This window comes from Serinus canaria, chromosome 3 (assembly GCF_022539315.1).
Source record: "Serinus canaria isolate serCan28SL12 chromosome 3, serCan2020, whole genome shotgun sequence".
In the NCBI taxonomy this organism is placed as follows: Eukaryota; Metazoa; Chordata; class Aves; order Passeriformes; family Fringillidae; genus Serinus; species Serinus canaria.
Window position 1 is genome coordinate 26,200,408 of NC_066316.1, and position 14,609 is coordinate 26,215,016.

General features: G+C 35.4%; 1 protein-coding gene across 2 annotated transcripts in view; it reads left to right on the forward strand.

The window, feature by feature from the left end:
• The window catches only part of CAMKMT (calmodulin-lysine N-methyltransferase), a 212,371-nt gene that overhangs the window by 171,335 nt on the left and 26,427 nt on the right, over positions 1 to 14,609 (forward strand). For both annotated transcript variants that reach the window (XR_007777096.1, XM_009091232.4), the window contains exons 5-7: positions 304 to 358; positions 1,411 to 1,474; positions 6,636 to 6,702. Coding sequence is in view for 1 of the 2 variants with exons in the window: in XM_009091232.4 (XP_009089480.1) it covers positions 304 to 358; positions 1,411 to 1,474; positions 6,636 to 6,702 (186 nt within the window). In the remaining variant the exon portion in view is untranslated. The remainder of the gene's footprint in view (positions 1 to 303; positions 359 to 1,410; positions 1,475 to 6,635; positions 6,703 to 14,609) is intronic.

Consider the following 14,609-nt stretch of genomic DNA (forward strand, 5'->3'; position numbering starts at 1 on the left):
TAAAAGACAGAGCCATTGACAAGGGAAAAAAGGGAACCTTCTCAGATTTTTCAGCTCAGCGGTGGTAATGTTGCACTGAACACTAATGAGGGAACCCCCACTGATTTGCCTGCTTTGTGACTTTTCTATTTCATAATTATTTTTAAAACGCAAAACGACATGAGGTAGCCTAGTCATGTCTCTACAACTTCCTGGTAGCTCAGTTCTTACTGCAGATGGCAATTTGTTCTTGTAACATATATGTCTCTCTGACCATTTTCATCTAATTTGTATGGGTTCTACCATTTCCTTTCTCTCTTTCAGAGACCTTGCTGTGTGTGAGCTAGGGGGTGGCATGACATGCTTGGCTGGGCTCATGGTAGGTCTTTTCTCAATTCCAATCCCATTCAGAGGAAGAAACAAAAGGAAAAATGTTCCAGTGCCTCCAACTGCTGGGTCAGAGAACTGTCAACAGCCTCAGCTGCGGTCAAGCTGCAGAGTCTTGAGAGACCTTCTAGATTGACTTGCTTTCGTATCATATTGATTTTATGGTTGCCTCGATGAGCAGAAACATTTTACCTCGGTGTAGTCAATATCTATTGTTGTGACATTCCAGGCCACGTACTGTCTGTCTTTCATTGCCATAGCCGAAGGTTTTTTTTTTTTTCAGATTATAGTCCCATTTGCTAAGATACAGGAATAGCCTGGCGAATCACAGTTGGAGCACCATGATATAGCTGCTAATGTTTTGCCTGCATTATTACACCAACAAACATGATCCAGAGCTCTCGGTAATTAGATTCTTTTGAATTAGATTGGCCATTCAGGAGAGTCGTTCACCATTCTCTGGGTTCTGAGTCATGTATTCAGGAGATATTATGTAGCAGTGCAGTGCATTAGACAAGTTTTTATGTCTCTACAAATAAAAGCATATTGTTACACTGATTGGCATTTGACAAACCTGTCGCTCTTATACAATGTGTCGAGGTTACAGCCCAATGTGCGAGCATGTCAAAGCTCACAAAAAAATTACCCTTACAAAGCCATCTGCCTGCAATGCAAAGTTATATGAAGGGCATCAGGCAGTCAGACAGAAGCAAGCTGAAAGGCAGAGTGACAGCCTTGTATGATGGCTCTACTAGATAAACAGAAGCCCGCAAATGAAAGCCTCTCAGAATACCATCATCGGCTGTCACAATGCAATTACGGAACAGAATGATAGCAAGATAGAGGCTCCCGCAAATGGAATGATAAAAGTATTGACTGATTTGATTGAATGATTAAAATAATGCAGACATAAAATGAAAAAAGATTGAAGATTGTTACAGAGAAATAGGTGAGGAAGCATGATACTGAAGGCTTGTCACTCCTGTCTTCACTTCCACACAGACAAGCATATTTGCTCATTGTTTGCTGTGCTCTTTTTTTCAGGTTGCTATTTCTGCAGATGTCAAAGAAGTTCTGTTAACTGATGGAAATGAAAAGGCCATCAAAAGTATCCTTATTCAGATAGAAAACTGGTTTGTTGTGCTCGCTCCTTTTTACTGGCTGAGTAACAATCGATATAAAGACAGACAGCATGGGGCATATTAAGAAAAAGTCCCCACATAAGTAATTAAAAAACAGATGTGGAATATCTTGAACAGAGCAGCAGCTTCCCGCATAATAAATGCCACATTTTTTCTGTTAATTAAAAATGCACATGTTGGTGGAGAGCATGTACTGTAGTAAATATTTGCCCCGTGGTTGAGTGCTGGAAGATTCGTGTGCGTATGCTGCACATTACAGGAGGTGTAGCAGGGAATCAAATCATCAGCTCCCCTTCATGTATCCCTTTTGCAAAAGGGCTAGATTTTTTTTTTCCTACTTTCAGATACTAGCCCCTTAAAACATACTCAGCATTCATATATTTTCAGAGCTTTTCCAGTGTATGTTAAAATATTTCATTTGTCGCTGCTAAGTTATAACTGCCTGCAAATTGCCCATTTAGTCTGCTTAATCAATTACCAATTTATCATTATTTCTCATGATGTAAGGTTGCAAAACTCCTCTGTCCCTTGTAGGAAGTATTTTATTGTATTTCTTATATTAGAATAAATTTCTATTATGCCCTTCTAATATGAACAGATAGTTCATAAAATTGAACTGGACTTGGGTTAAGCAGGAGAACGAGTGAGCATAATTTGTGGCCACATTAAATATCAGCACAGAACAGGAACAGATATATACAGTGAATACTAATAGCCCTTAGAAATTGAGAAGAAAAAAAGCAAGATATCTATTTGCTTTTGTTCCTTGATAATCTTTCCATTTACATTTTCAAGCAGGCTAATTTTTCAGGTTTTGGCCACTGCAGCATCAGAATTATTTCTTTTTGATATTTGTATATATTTGAGAGCTAATGTAGTGAGTACTTAGTAAAAAAAATAACTTAAACTAATCTGTAGCTTAAGTGAATTGCAGTTGCTGATGCCTGTTAAAACAGGAGAAATTTCAGTGCAATAATATTAGCTACTACCTTTAAAAAAAACTTCTCAGAGGTAACTGAGGTAACTATAACTGCTGACAGCACTTGAACAATTTCATGTTAAAAACAGTCAATCCTAGATCATATCTGTTAAAACTTGAAGTAAGCTTGCTAAAAATCTCTTTTTTCTTGAAAAGGCAAGTTCTCACTGGTTTTCCAGGGATTATTATTTTGTTAAATTCTAATATGTTAGACTAGTGTCTTAAGGAGGAAGTTTTCATTATTCTGTGCATTTTAATCAGCACCACCCTTCCAATCATTCTTCCATGTCATTATGAAGATAAAAAATGTAGGAGAAAAGAAGTGTTTCAAAACTAGTCTAACAAAACAAACTCATGTTGTATAGAAGCATAGATATTTAACAAAAGGTCATTTTACCCACAAAAAGCTTCAGGTGGGCTCAGTAATCATCAAGTCAGCAAATGCCTTGCATAGCAGATTCCATAAACATACCTGAACTTTTTTGAAATTTAGAAGTCTTTTATAATAAGGAAAATTGGCAAGTGTGAAAATATTCACTCAGTCCTTGGAATTAAACAAATAAAAGTGCTTTTCTTCCTGAAAAAGATACTGTTAATATTATCTAATTATCACACCTTACTTTTTCACAATATGTTTTAGAAATGTCTTCTGTTCCCAAAAGTCTCACAAGAGGTCTTCATCTGTATTCACTCAGTGAATCCCTTTCAGGGAAGTGATTGGTGGAAGGCTCTAACAGGAATTTATTTTTCTTTTTTAACATTTGGTGCTCAGAAGGCTCAGCATTCAAAGTGCTTTTATTGTGTTGGATTTTACAATGGGCTTAATATTAGCAGGGTGCCAAAGTGCAGCAGGCTAAGAACTTGACTGTGTAGGTGAAATGTATTCTTAAAAGTGCACATAATAAAATTTCTGTTGCATTTTATATGGTTTGTGGACTTCTGTAGTAATTTTATGATCTGTCTTACGGTAATTTTCTTTTGCACTCTTTTCTGTGGTGACTGGCTTTAATAGAAGTTTATGCTAAATTTAGATCTGTTTCAGCCTCACCATACTCACTGAAATCAGGATTGAATTTTAGGTGTAATTGGAAGTAGCATTCACCTCAAGTGCCACTGGTTACAAATTATGTATTTTTGCTAGTTCTTATTATTGCTGATGGTATTTTTCTGATTGTTTAGCATACCAAATTAAAGTAATGTGGGATAAAATACTGTTTTCTTTTCTAGATTCTGCTCTTCAGGAATAGTTAATGTCTAGTATTATCGTTTTTATGTAGGTATTATAGATTAAAATAATCTTGTTTTAAAATTACTGTTTACATCTTCCCTTTAAATTTCTTAGGAAGCTTAAATTACATGCCAGTCATACTATAATATCCAAAAATTACTTTCCAAAAAGTAAAAGTGGTTGTCAACAAAAAAGAAAAAAAATCCCTGTCAGAAGCCAGGAAATCACCAAGCAAGCCTGCTAATTATTCTTAATGGGCAAGATGAGCACATTAAGAAACAAATGAATACATCAGTGAAATGTAATTGAAAATCGACCTGGCAATAGTGCATTGCATCTGAGAATCTGCCTTTGTATTATCAACATCATCATAATTATTGTTGTTTTTGTTGTTGCTATCACTATTCAGTGAGCATAACTAACAGCTTTGCTTCGTGAAATCTCAAGCTTTTGAGGATTTGATTTTTCTTTTGATTTTTGACATGCTTCCTATTAGTCTCCATTTCATACTGCCACATGAGGTATTCACTATGCGTGTTTTCAATATCCATGTTAGGATACGATACGTTATAGAAATGTTAGAAGCTTTAAAATTTTTACAAATGAATTAATCAAATAATTGTTGCCATTCTAACCCTCCCATTGTGAAAAATATTGCTATATTTTGTATTAGTCAATGATCTTATGTATGATGTTTCTGGAGGTTTTTAAAAGGATGTTATGGCTTGAGTTGCTAGACCATTTAAAAGGCTTCACTGCTTTTGCTTATCATCAGCAGGTTTGAATTCATTCAATAGATCATTTACATTGCAAAATCAATAAAATAAAGACAGGTGTTACTCCTTTTGCCACCTTGTTCAGAACTTCGTAGCTAATTTAGTGTGTTTTATCTAAGTTCTTTCAGTACCATTTAAATAAGGAAAGTTTTAGGATTAAAACTATAAATGTTTCAAGTGAATAATAGAGATAAACATGAGTTATCAGATTCGTCCCCTGTTGTAATTTTGGGTGTTATGCATTCAGATACAAATTTTTCAACTTACATTATCTCTGTGACATAAGTCAGTCATGAACCCCAAATTTTATTTTCTCAAAGCACTGGAAGCATGTTTACTCACTTTGACATTTCCAAATCCAAGGATGAGGTTCATTTTAGTAAAAATTGTCTCCTATTTCAGATAGGCTGGGTACTTTCTGCCTTAGCTCTGTTTCACACCATGCACTGGTGACTTGAACTACTGTCTGAAAGCACCAATAGTACAAAACATTGTTACAGTGCACTATGATGGCCATTAAAATACAGTGTATGGATTTTTCAACAGTCCAGGGCAATTTAGGTTAGAAGGGTCATGTTTAGCCTGAATGCCCGAAGATATGGGCTTCTCAATTATTTTTTAAATCTAGTATTACATGTTTTTAACCATTATTAATAGTTTTGCTCAGTTATATCATTTAAGTGCAGTGTAGCTAATTTATCAGAATGTTATTTCTGCTCCAGATTTATGATCTGCTCATGGCGTTATTTATGCCTTCCTTTTGTTGCCCAGGTGTAGATCATTCATTTACTACTCCTCACTGCATATTGTAGAAACGATTTAAAAGGCACATCCAAACTACAGAGATTTGTTTAAACCAGTTTTCTGTCATTCCATTTCTAGGTTTTACTTCACAAATACCAATTGTCTTTTCCAGTGTTTGGATAGAGACTTTCCTGAAATAACTGTTCTTAAATAACCAACTCTATTAGGAAGGCAAATTATGTGGTTTCAGCAAAGCAAAGAAAAAGATATATCAAAGCAAAGATAAAGGTATCTCAACAATATTTCAAATTAGCCTGACTCTTGTATTCAATTTTCTTATAAGAGCACTTTCAAAATATCTGACATATTTTGTGGACCTAGAAACATCTTCCTAATTAGCATCAGATTTCCTATACCTTAAATAAAAAAGAAGGATCTTTTACATCTTTACCAAAAATGTCCGTTTAAAATAATTATTTACATTTGAGAGTGAACCATTCAGGAATGCATGGATTCACACTGGATAACAATTAATATTCTCAGAGTTTTCACTTATTTGCTACACCTTTGCATTCCAGTGGCTTCTCACTAACTGCATGTGATCAATCATGACAGTTGTCTTTGTAGCCATAGATGACTGGACCCTGCTTCCCCTGAAATTTTTCCTTGACAGCCTTTGCTTTAACCTGCCTGAATAGCTACCCAAATTTGTGACTTGAACTTCCAAACTACAAGAAGCTGAGACACAAGGCTGAGGTACTCTTGTGGTATTTAAGGCACTTATTGCTTTCCACTCTTTTAAGGTGGTTCCTAACCATTCTCAAGAAAGCAAATGGACTAGAAAATCCTTTGCCTATAGGTTGAGGTGCTCCTGTTGTGTTTTGGATTCACCCAGACAGAGCCAAGAACATAGGTGTAGGTGGGTAGGTTCTTAAAACACTCAAACCTCCAAAATCTCAGTATTAGGTACAGTTATAATGCTGAAAAGTGAAAAACAGCACAAACTAGAGTGGACATTTAGTGGTTGTAAACATTTTGGTTCTCCAGGGTTGTAATTCTTTTATTTGTAAATAGTTGCCTTCACATATCTGAGGTATGAGACATGTTTTTTCACTTCCCTCTATAGCTACAGGGCTAGAAATTCCTTAAATGAAAGAGTAAATAGAAGTAGGAAACTAGAGCAAATTGCTGCATAGATCTATGGCTGATGTGCTGGAGTAGCAATATAAACTGTATGCTTCTGAAAAAAGATTGACTCTTAGCACAGATTAAAGAAGAACAAACGGATAAGAACATTATGAAGGCATTATAAATGGAAAATTGTTGGGTTTGTTATTTTTAATATTGCTCTTGTTTTGTAGATAATTCTTTGTAGATAATTCTTAACAATTGTACTACAGATGTAAATGAGATAATCACAAGAAACCAAAATGCTGGAGCATTTAAGGCTCAGAAGGTGTCAAGCTGGTAAGATTGTACTTTTTTTACTGATTCTTGCTTGTGCTTCTGTATTAATATAGATGTGAAATGTATGCACACGTGTGACCTGTGTTACTGATGCTCACACAGGTTTGTATATGTAAGTAGGAAAGTGATGCAAGAGAGAAATTTAAAAGTATTTTTAAAAATAGCAAATACAGTATGATTAACCTTGGTGACAAACCCTCTCTTTCCTTTTATCTCTTTTTAATTTACGCTGTGCCTCTTCAGTCTATGATTTAGTACATGGTTGAAATTTGTCTGTTTCAAAGTCAACGCTACCTGTTGTACTGAAAATGAGATTTGGAATGAATGTATCTAAATCTCTGTCAGATTTCATTTTAAATAGCTCTGAAAATTTAGGATGACAACAAATCCCATTTGCCCCTGAGGTAGATGTTGTTGGAACATCCATGGGAGGTTTTTTGGTCGTCCTGTTTGTGTGATCATTATTATGTTGTTACTGCAAAGACAGATGGGGAGATGGGAACCAAGAACAGTGTATTCATCTCTTGCAGTACTTTAAAAATAAATTATAAAGCACTTCAGATTTGTGGTATAAGGTTAAGAATTAGAAAACAGTTACCTAAGAGCAAATAGTGCCCTCTTATTTGTGTATTTAAAATTTTTTTTTGATGCCTCACATTGCAGAGGAGCACTCAGTCCTTCTAAAACTGGCAAAAGTAAAGCTGAGGAAGGCAAAGTGTTAATGTAGAATAAGCTTACTTACACAGAGGGTTAAACCCGTATGGTTTTAATGGCTGACATTCATGTCATTTAATCCTATGCCTATGTAGCCATTCTATGTAGAGAAGTTAGTTCAAGTGAGCACTTAGGGCTAGAAAAATTCTGCCTTCATTAGGCTGTGTGTGCATGTAAGTTAGAGATACATCTCTGAATCCTAGCAAGAGCCTGCCAAGTAGACAGAGGCTATGTGGATCTCAGGAATGGTCTTTCAGGTTCCATGTGCAGAGCACCTCTTGTGAGCAGCCTCAGACACTCTCCTGAGGAGAGGCTGTGTGCTATGTCCATCCAGAAGCTTAAATTTTTTTTAGATTTCCAATTGTTCTGTGCTTTGTGTGAGATTTCAGATTTCATCCCTTGTCAAGACTTCAAACCTGGTCTTTTAGATATCAATCAAAAGCACATTTTCTACCCTGTCCTCATTTACATTTATCTAATGCTTAAGGTCATTTGTGATCATTTGAGTGTATTTCAGCATATGGAATCAGTGAATAATAGATTTCAGCCTCACGCTGTGAAGAAAGATTGTGTTTTTACAAGACATGATGTTGTTTACTGGGTGTTAATAATCACTAATTAATAAACATATCTAGACATCATAAAATGTTGCATTTTAAGGAGTAAAAATGTCAAGTGTTTAACTTCTTGAGTGCAGTAGTGTTTGAGGCCTTATTTGCATAAATAAAATAATTAAATTACAAAATAATGTGAAGTAATATATGAAAACATAAGACTCATTATAACACTTGATTTTTAAGTCTACATTCTTAAGGCTTTTGCAGATTTGTTGTACAAGTATGAAGTTTTATACAATGACTATTCAAATTACTCTCTAATGGATTGATCAGTCCTTCAGATTCAGTAATGACGTGATGCTGTAACAAAGTTATATGATCCCTTCTTAATGCCTGGAGGGAACTAAAAGGCTGATGTAAAGTCTGAAGTAACCTTGATTCACTTTTCCTGCAGATGAATACCTTAGTTACATAATGGTTGTAGGGAGGAAAAAAAAAGGTTAAAATAAACCACAACAAAATGCAGAAAGTGCAGTGTTTTGGATAGAAGAATAACACTGGCATGCAAAGTGACATTCAATAACTTCTTTTACAATTATCAGATTTTGCAGGCAAATTAATATAGTGATGTCTGTAAGTGACTTACTGAGCATCAATTTAATCTGGAGAAGGCATCTTCTTTCCTATAATCATTTAGTCTTGCAACTTCATGGTGGCCAGTGCAAAGTTAAAAGATTCTTTCTGTATAGAAGATGATTCAGGATAGATTCTTCTCACAACACCTTCATCTTATGTCAGGATCTTGCACTCTGGCACAGGAGCAGAAATTATCAGTATGAGAGTCAGTTTGAGACTGTTCTGGATATTTAAGTCTATGCCTGGAAAGTATGCCAAAACCTGCATGGAGCAAAAAAGAACAATCTGGTATCAGCCAAGAGAAGTTAGATTAGGACAAGCTGCCATACATTTATTTATTTAGATTTATACAAAATGCAGTAAATGAACACTTATCTAGCCCTCTGCCAAGTCTTGATTATTGTTTAAAAATATGGTAATGTAAGCCAAACTGGCAGTTTGTCATATTGGTGTTATAATGTAATAATAGTAAACAGTTTACTTTGCAGTGGATATGCAATTCTATTTTGGTTTTATTTTTCATTAATATGCCCAGGTTTTCTTGCTTATGTTTCCTAAAAATAGGTACAGTGATACCAAGCTACTAGTAATGTCTGGCCATAGTGAAGGATATTAATAACTTGTATGGGTTCAACAATTTTATTTTTTTCCAATTCAGAAATTACCCATGAATTGCATTGTTTACCCTATAACTTAGCTTATGTTTCTTTGTACCATCAGCTGTAACTGGTTTGACATGTTTTATCATTGTCATGGTTTATCATTGTTTTAACATGTCCACCAATCATTAAATTAACAATGAAGTCAAGAAATCCCCACTCCTTGTTTTCTATTTGTTGTAATGGGGAAATCTTCCTGAAACAGCTGTTAGAGTAGTAGAAGTTTGGAAAGTTGTTGTTATTACAAATGTCATAATGGAAAAACTTCACCGAAGAGGAAGGCTTGCAGTGTATTCTGAAGACTCAGTCTGTCCTAATGACTAGGGAATTCGTTCTTCCTTCAGATTCCCTTGTCTGAGAACATGGAAATCTGTAAAGAACAAAAGTTGTGTTCTAATTGCTGATATGGGACCTGTGGAGTTTTAGCTGTGGAGAAGTCTATTGTTCTGCTAAGAGTTGCCTCAGAGAGATTCCATTTCACGTGAGAATGTAAACAAGAACATGTAACATCAAGCCAGTACAGAAAAGCTTGTGGCAGTGCACACTTTGGTTTGATTAGTAATAGTGTATCATATACTCTTTATTCATTCCACAGTCATCTTTAGAGCCACATCAAGAATTAATGACCATGTAACCAAAGAGACATTTCCTTCTGCTTAAAGACTAACAGATAGGTTATAGTTTTATTTGAGATTTTAGTGTTCCTTACCAATGTAATGAAATTACAAGTTTCCAGAACTAAATCTATAATAAAAAAACTCTTTCAAAATACTGAATGGCATCCAGCATTACAGTAGATGAGGTCTGAATGACAGAGCACTGAACTATATTGTCCTGATTGTGTTCTTGTATTACTTTCCTCTTTAAAATTGCAAAGGTGAATATTTTACCTTACTGCAACATTCTTCAAATATGTCAACTTCATAACCTTCCTGATTTCAACTGGTCTTGCAGCAGGTTCCATCAATATGGGACAGACTTTCTCTCTGTTTTCATTCTTCAAAATGACCTGAGTGTTGGTAAATTCAAACTTTTGGAAAACATTTTATTGAATTAGCTGTGTTTGTAACTTTAGCAACCCTAAAGGAATCCCTTTCTTGCAACTGCTTTTCCAATCTCCTCAAGTTACACTCTTGCACGACAGCATCGCTAGGTAAGGAGGAAGCTGCCAAAAGGAACATTTCCTGCTCTCTGGTTAGGAAGAAAAAGATGCTGGTTCCTGCTCGCTTAATTTGGTCGCTTCATGTATATGTGGAAAGAAGAGTCTGTGTGCTCATGTCCATTCTGAAGTTGTAGCTCTTTAACACACAAAACTCAACTCAGGTGGAAAGCATTCCACACCTCTGATCACACTTGCCCTGCTCTATATCTTTTTCTGTTTCCATCTACTTATTTTTAGCTGCCTTTGATCAGTACTGATCACAGTACAAAGTGTGCATAAATAGGTATATGTAGTGGAATAATTACGCTTTTTGTTCACCTTCTAAAAATGCTTAACAGTGATTGGCTTTTTTCACTGCAGTTGAGCACAGAGCTAATAGTTTTATGACACAATCTGTCACAACATCAAGAGCTTTCCAGTGACGGTCATTTTGGAGACCTTCATTTTCTATATCAAGGGATAATTATTTTTTCAGTTGTGCACTTTGCATTTATCCGCACTGAATTTAATTTGTCATTTTACTCTCCAGTTACTCATCCTTCTTTTTCCTTTTCCTCCTTTCATCCTTCTGCAATCTTTCACAGTCTAGTCTTTTCCTTACTATCATGAATGTCTTAACATCAGCAAACTTTGCCACCTCAATGCTCATCTCTTGTAAACATGTTGACTAGAACAGGTCCCAGGGGAACTCCACTGATTATGTCCCTCCAGTGTGAGAATTGACCATTTGCTACAACCCTGTTCCCTGTCTTTTGTTCTATTATTTAGCATCATGTCAGGACTCTTCTTCAGTGACAGTCTGTTTTCTACAATGTTGATAGGGAGGGTCTTTGCCAATAGCTTTTTCGAATCAGAGCAGGTTGTCTTACCCAGATCTCCTTTATCTGAATACTTGTTAAAGCCTTTGAAGGGCTCAAGGTTTGTAAAACAGGACTTCCTTTGTCAGAAGACATATCTAAACAGGCTTCTGTGCTGAAATGTCTTCAGTTTCTTTCACAGTGAAGTGAATATTTTGCATTGTTGCAAAGAATTAACTCCACCTCTCTGGAATGTTCATATCCTCTGTGAGTGCCCATTCTGTATCCCAATTATCAGCTGGCAGGAAGATTTAGCACAAAAGAAGAGTTCACTTATTTTTGACCTGCCTGATTTTATTATTATATCTAGTTTTGCAAATTTGTAATTTTTTCTTCAATTGGGTGCAACTTCAGCTTTTGGAGGAATACCTGAACATTCTTTTATTTACATTTAACCATTCCAGCTGACTTTCAGAAACTTCCAAGCCTCTCCTATTTGTGTATTTTGCCCAGTTGTGTTGACTTAATAAAGTACATTTAAAATTGTATTATACCTTTGTCTGACTTTATGAGCAAAGAAAAGAATATATAAGGAGAAAAAAATTGTGTTATCAAGCTTTGTAAAAAAACTTCTATGAGTTTGGCAAAACAGGGGAAAATGTGATAAAGTATTACATTGCATTGTTTTAAATCATTCTTTCTCAGATCTTTGACTATTTCATGATGGTCTCTGCTTAAAAAACTTGCTCTTGGTAAAACTATTCCTCTTGTGTTCTCTTGTGCTGCACAAAAAGGAGAAGGTGTAGATCTTTCCTCTGAAGGCTTTAAAGGAAAATGTCCTTGAGATGTTAGAGTTGAAGATAATTTGTTCAATTCCTTTTTTGGATCCATTGTTCCAACCATGTTCTATGTTATTTCCTGGTTTATGGTGTTACCATTGTAGCTTTGTCTACCCTTCCTTGTCTACTTTGGCTCTACATTAGTAGGCAGTCATCAAGTACATCTTACACAGTTTCAGTGGGTTCTCTGCTTCACAGGCACTCTCAGCTAATCTTTGCCATAACAAACTTTAAATTTCAATAAGATTATGTTTACAGTGTTTTCTTTGTTTATTTCATTAGTAGTTATTCAAAAGTTAACCAAGAATACTGAAAATGGATGAGGTCCAGCAAATGGGCAGAAGAGTGAATCAGGGCTTGGAAATGAGGGAGTTAAAGAGCTTCATTTACTTGTCAAAGAAATTACTTGATTGTTAAGAAATTAATTAATTTTGATCTGAAAGTCCTATGTGAAAAAAAAAAAACTTTAACAGAAGATCAGTCTTTAATCTAGTTTACAAGTACATAACAAGATATAGAAATTGAAGCTAGGCAAATTAAGCCTAGAAAAAAATGAGATTTTACAGAATGATAATACATTAGAACACCTTTCCATGGGAAGTGATAGTTTCTTAAGCAGTGAATGTGTTTGAATCCTTCTAAAACACATGGATTAGTTTCTTGAGATAGATATAGGGGCTTGATAAAGAACTTTGAAATCTTGGATGTTTATTGTGGTGCCTTCTGCCCTGAGAATTTAAACACCTGTGAACTATATCTTCTCTGATGTTTTTAAGTCTTCCTCCTTTCAGTCCTTCTGCACCTGCATTGTTCCTTTTACATTCTTGGTTTTTTCCTTCTCGTTCTCTTGATTAGCCTCCTTGTGGGTAGACTATTTTCCACAGAGCAAGAAACTGATCTTTTCCTTCATATTTTTACACAAGTCTGATCCTATCAATACAGTTGTGTCACATGTGCTCCTGCTGTCTTGCACTTTGAAATTATGTATTTTTTATGAGAACCTTTTTTTTTTCCCAAATGTGCTTCATGGCCATTGCTAAAAACAGTAGTCAGTTTCCAAATAAAGGCTGATTTAGAATGTATGGATGTAGAGGAAGGATGTGAAAAGGCAAATTCACCACCACGACTGCTATTTTCTTATTAATGTCTTTTTCATACAAGATATTCTCACGTCATTTAAATAAATAGCCACATTTGTGCTGAATGTTGCCTTGTGATGTGTCTACAAAATGAAAAGATTTATTCTACAACAGTTGTATTTACATGCAGTGCATTAATTATGTCCCAAAAACTTAGTAGCTTTTGATACACAGCAAATGTGTGTTAGTACTGTTAGTTTTGAAGACAAAGCTGTAATGTTCCCATCTGAATTTTAGCAAAATATGTTGTACAAAATACGAGAGAGAAAATACATTCTTAGAATGAGTAGTAAGGAAAGTGTATAATTCTATAATGCACTTTTAAAAGGAACTTTTAAGCAGGAAAATCTAGATAGGGTCATGGAATTATAGAATATCTAAATATTGAAGAGGCCCATAGTTGGGTGTGGTGGCTTTTTTCTTCTATTATATTCCCATGTTAATGTGAGGTTTAATCAAGAATTGTTGTACCAGATACTTTATAAACACAGAGCAAAAAGGCACCTTGTGTTAGAGAATCTATGATCTAAGCCCAGAGAGAGGTATGGTGAGGAAGAGCAACATGGTTAATTGAAACAAACATGAGAGGCAGAGTTGGAGGCACAACAGCCTCTTCTCAGTTTTTAGATGCTATTTTAAAGGGCAGTTTCAAGGATAATGGAGTAAGTTTGAGAATATTGTGAATAACATAGCAGAAGAAATTTGTACAGGTGTGTGGTTGAAAAGCTAAGTGGAAGATGTAGACTGACATTAGGGCTGATTAAAGAAGGGACTTGTCCTTTCAATATTGAAAGAGAGATAAAAAATAGGGATGTGAACTGTTGTGAAGCATTTGGAAATGACAACTTGCAACTTACCTGGAGGAGGACAGAGAAAGATGACAAGATCAGAGTTGTAGGCAGGAGAAACAATCTTTGTAGCAGCCTGCTGAATAAATATTAATATGGCAAGCTGCATTTTCCACAAGCAGAGAAAACAGTATTGTGATGCTTAGATGTAAGTGATGATGACGTGGTCGAGGTTGAGTGGATTGGTAAGAAACTTTTGAGAGGTACTATGCAGAGAGGATAACCAGCAGAGCTGAGTTATGCACATACAGAGAAAGGTCTAAGCTAAGCCTAGATTACAGACTAGAATTAATGGTTATGTCCAAAATGATGATCCATAAAATGTAGTTACAATGCCTTGTGGTACTTTAGATGCAATGAGCTTCTCACTCACTGGGGCTCTGAAAAATACTGAATTAAGGGTTTGTATGCACAGGATGAAGTAGAGAAATGAATATGTTATTAGCTTTTATGGATGAGATAGAATTCAAAGGAAGAAAAGATTGAGGTGGAACATTGTGAAATTATGAGAAATGTGGGAAATGTCTGAAGATAATCTTGAGAAGAGCATTCTCAA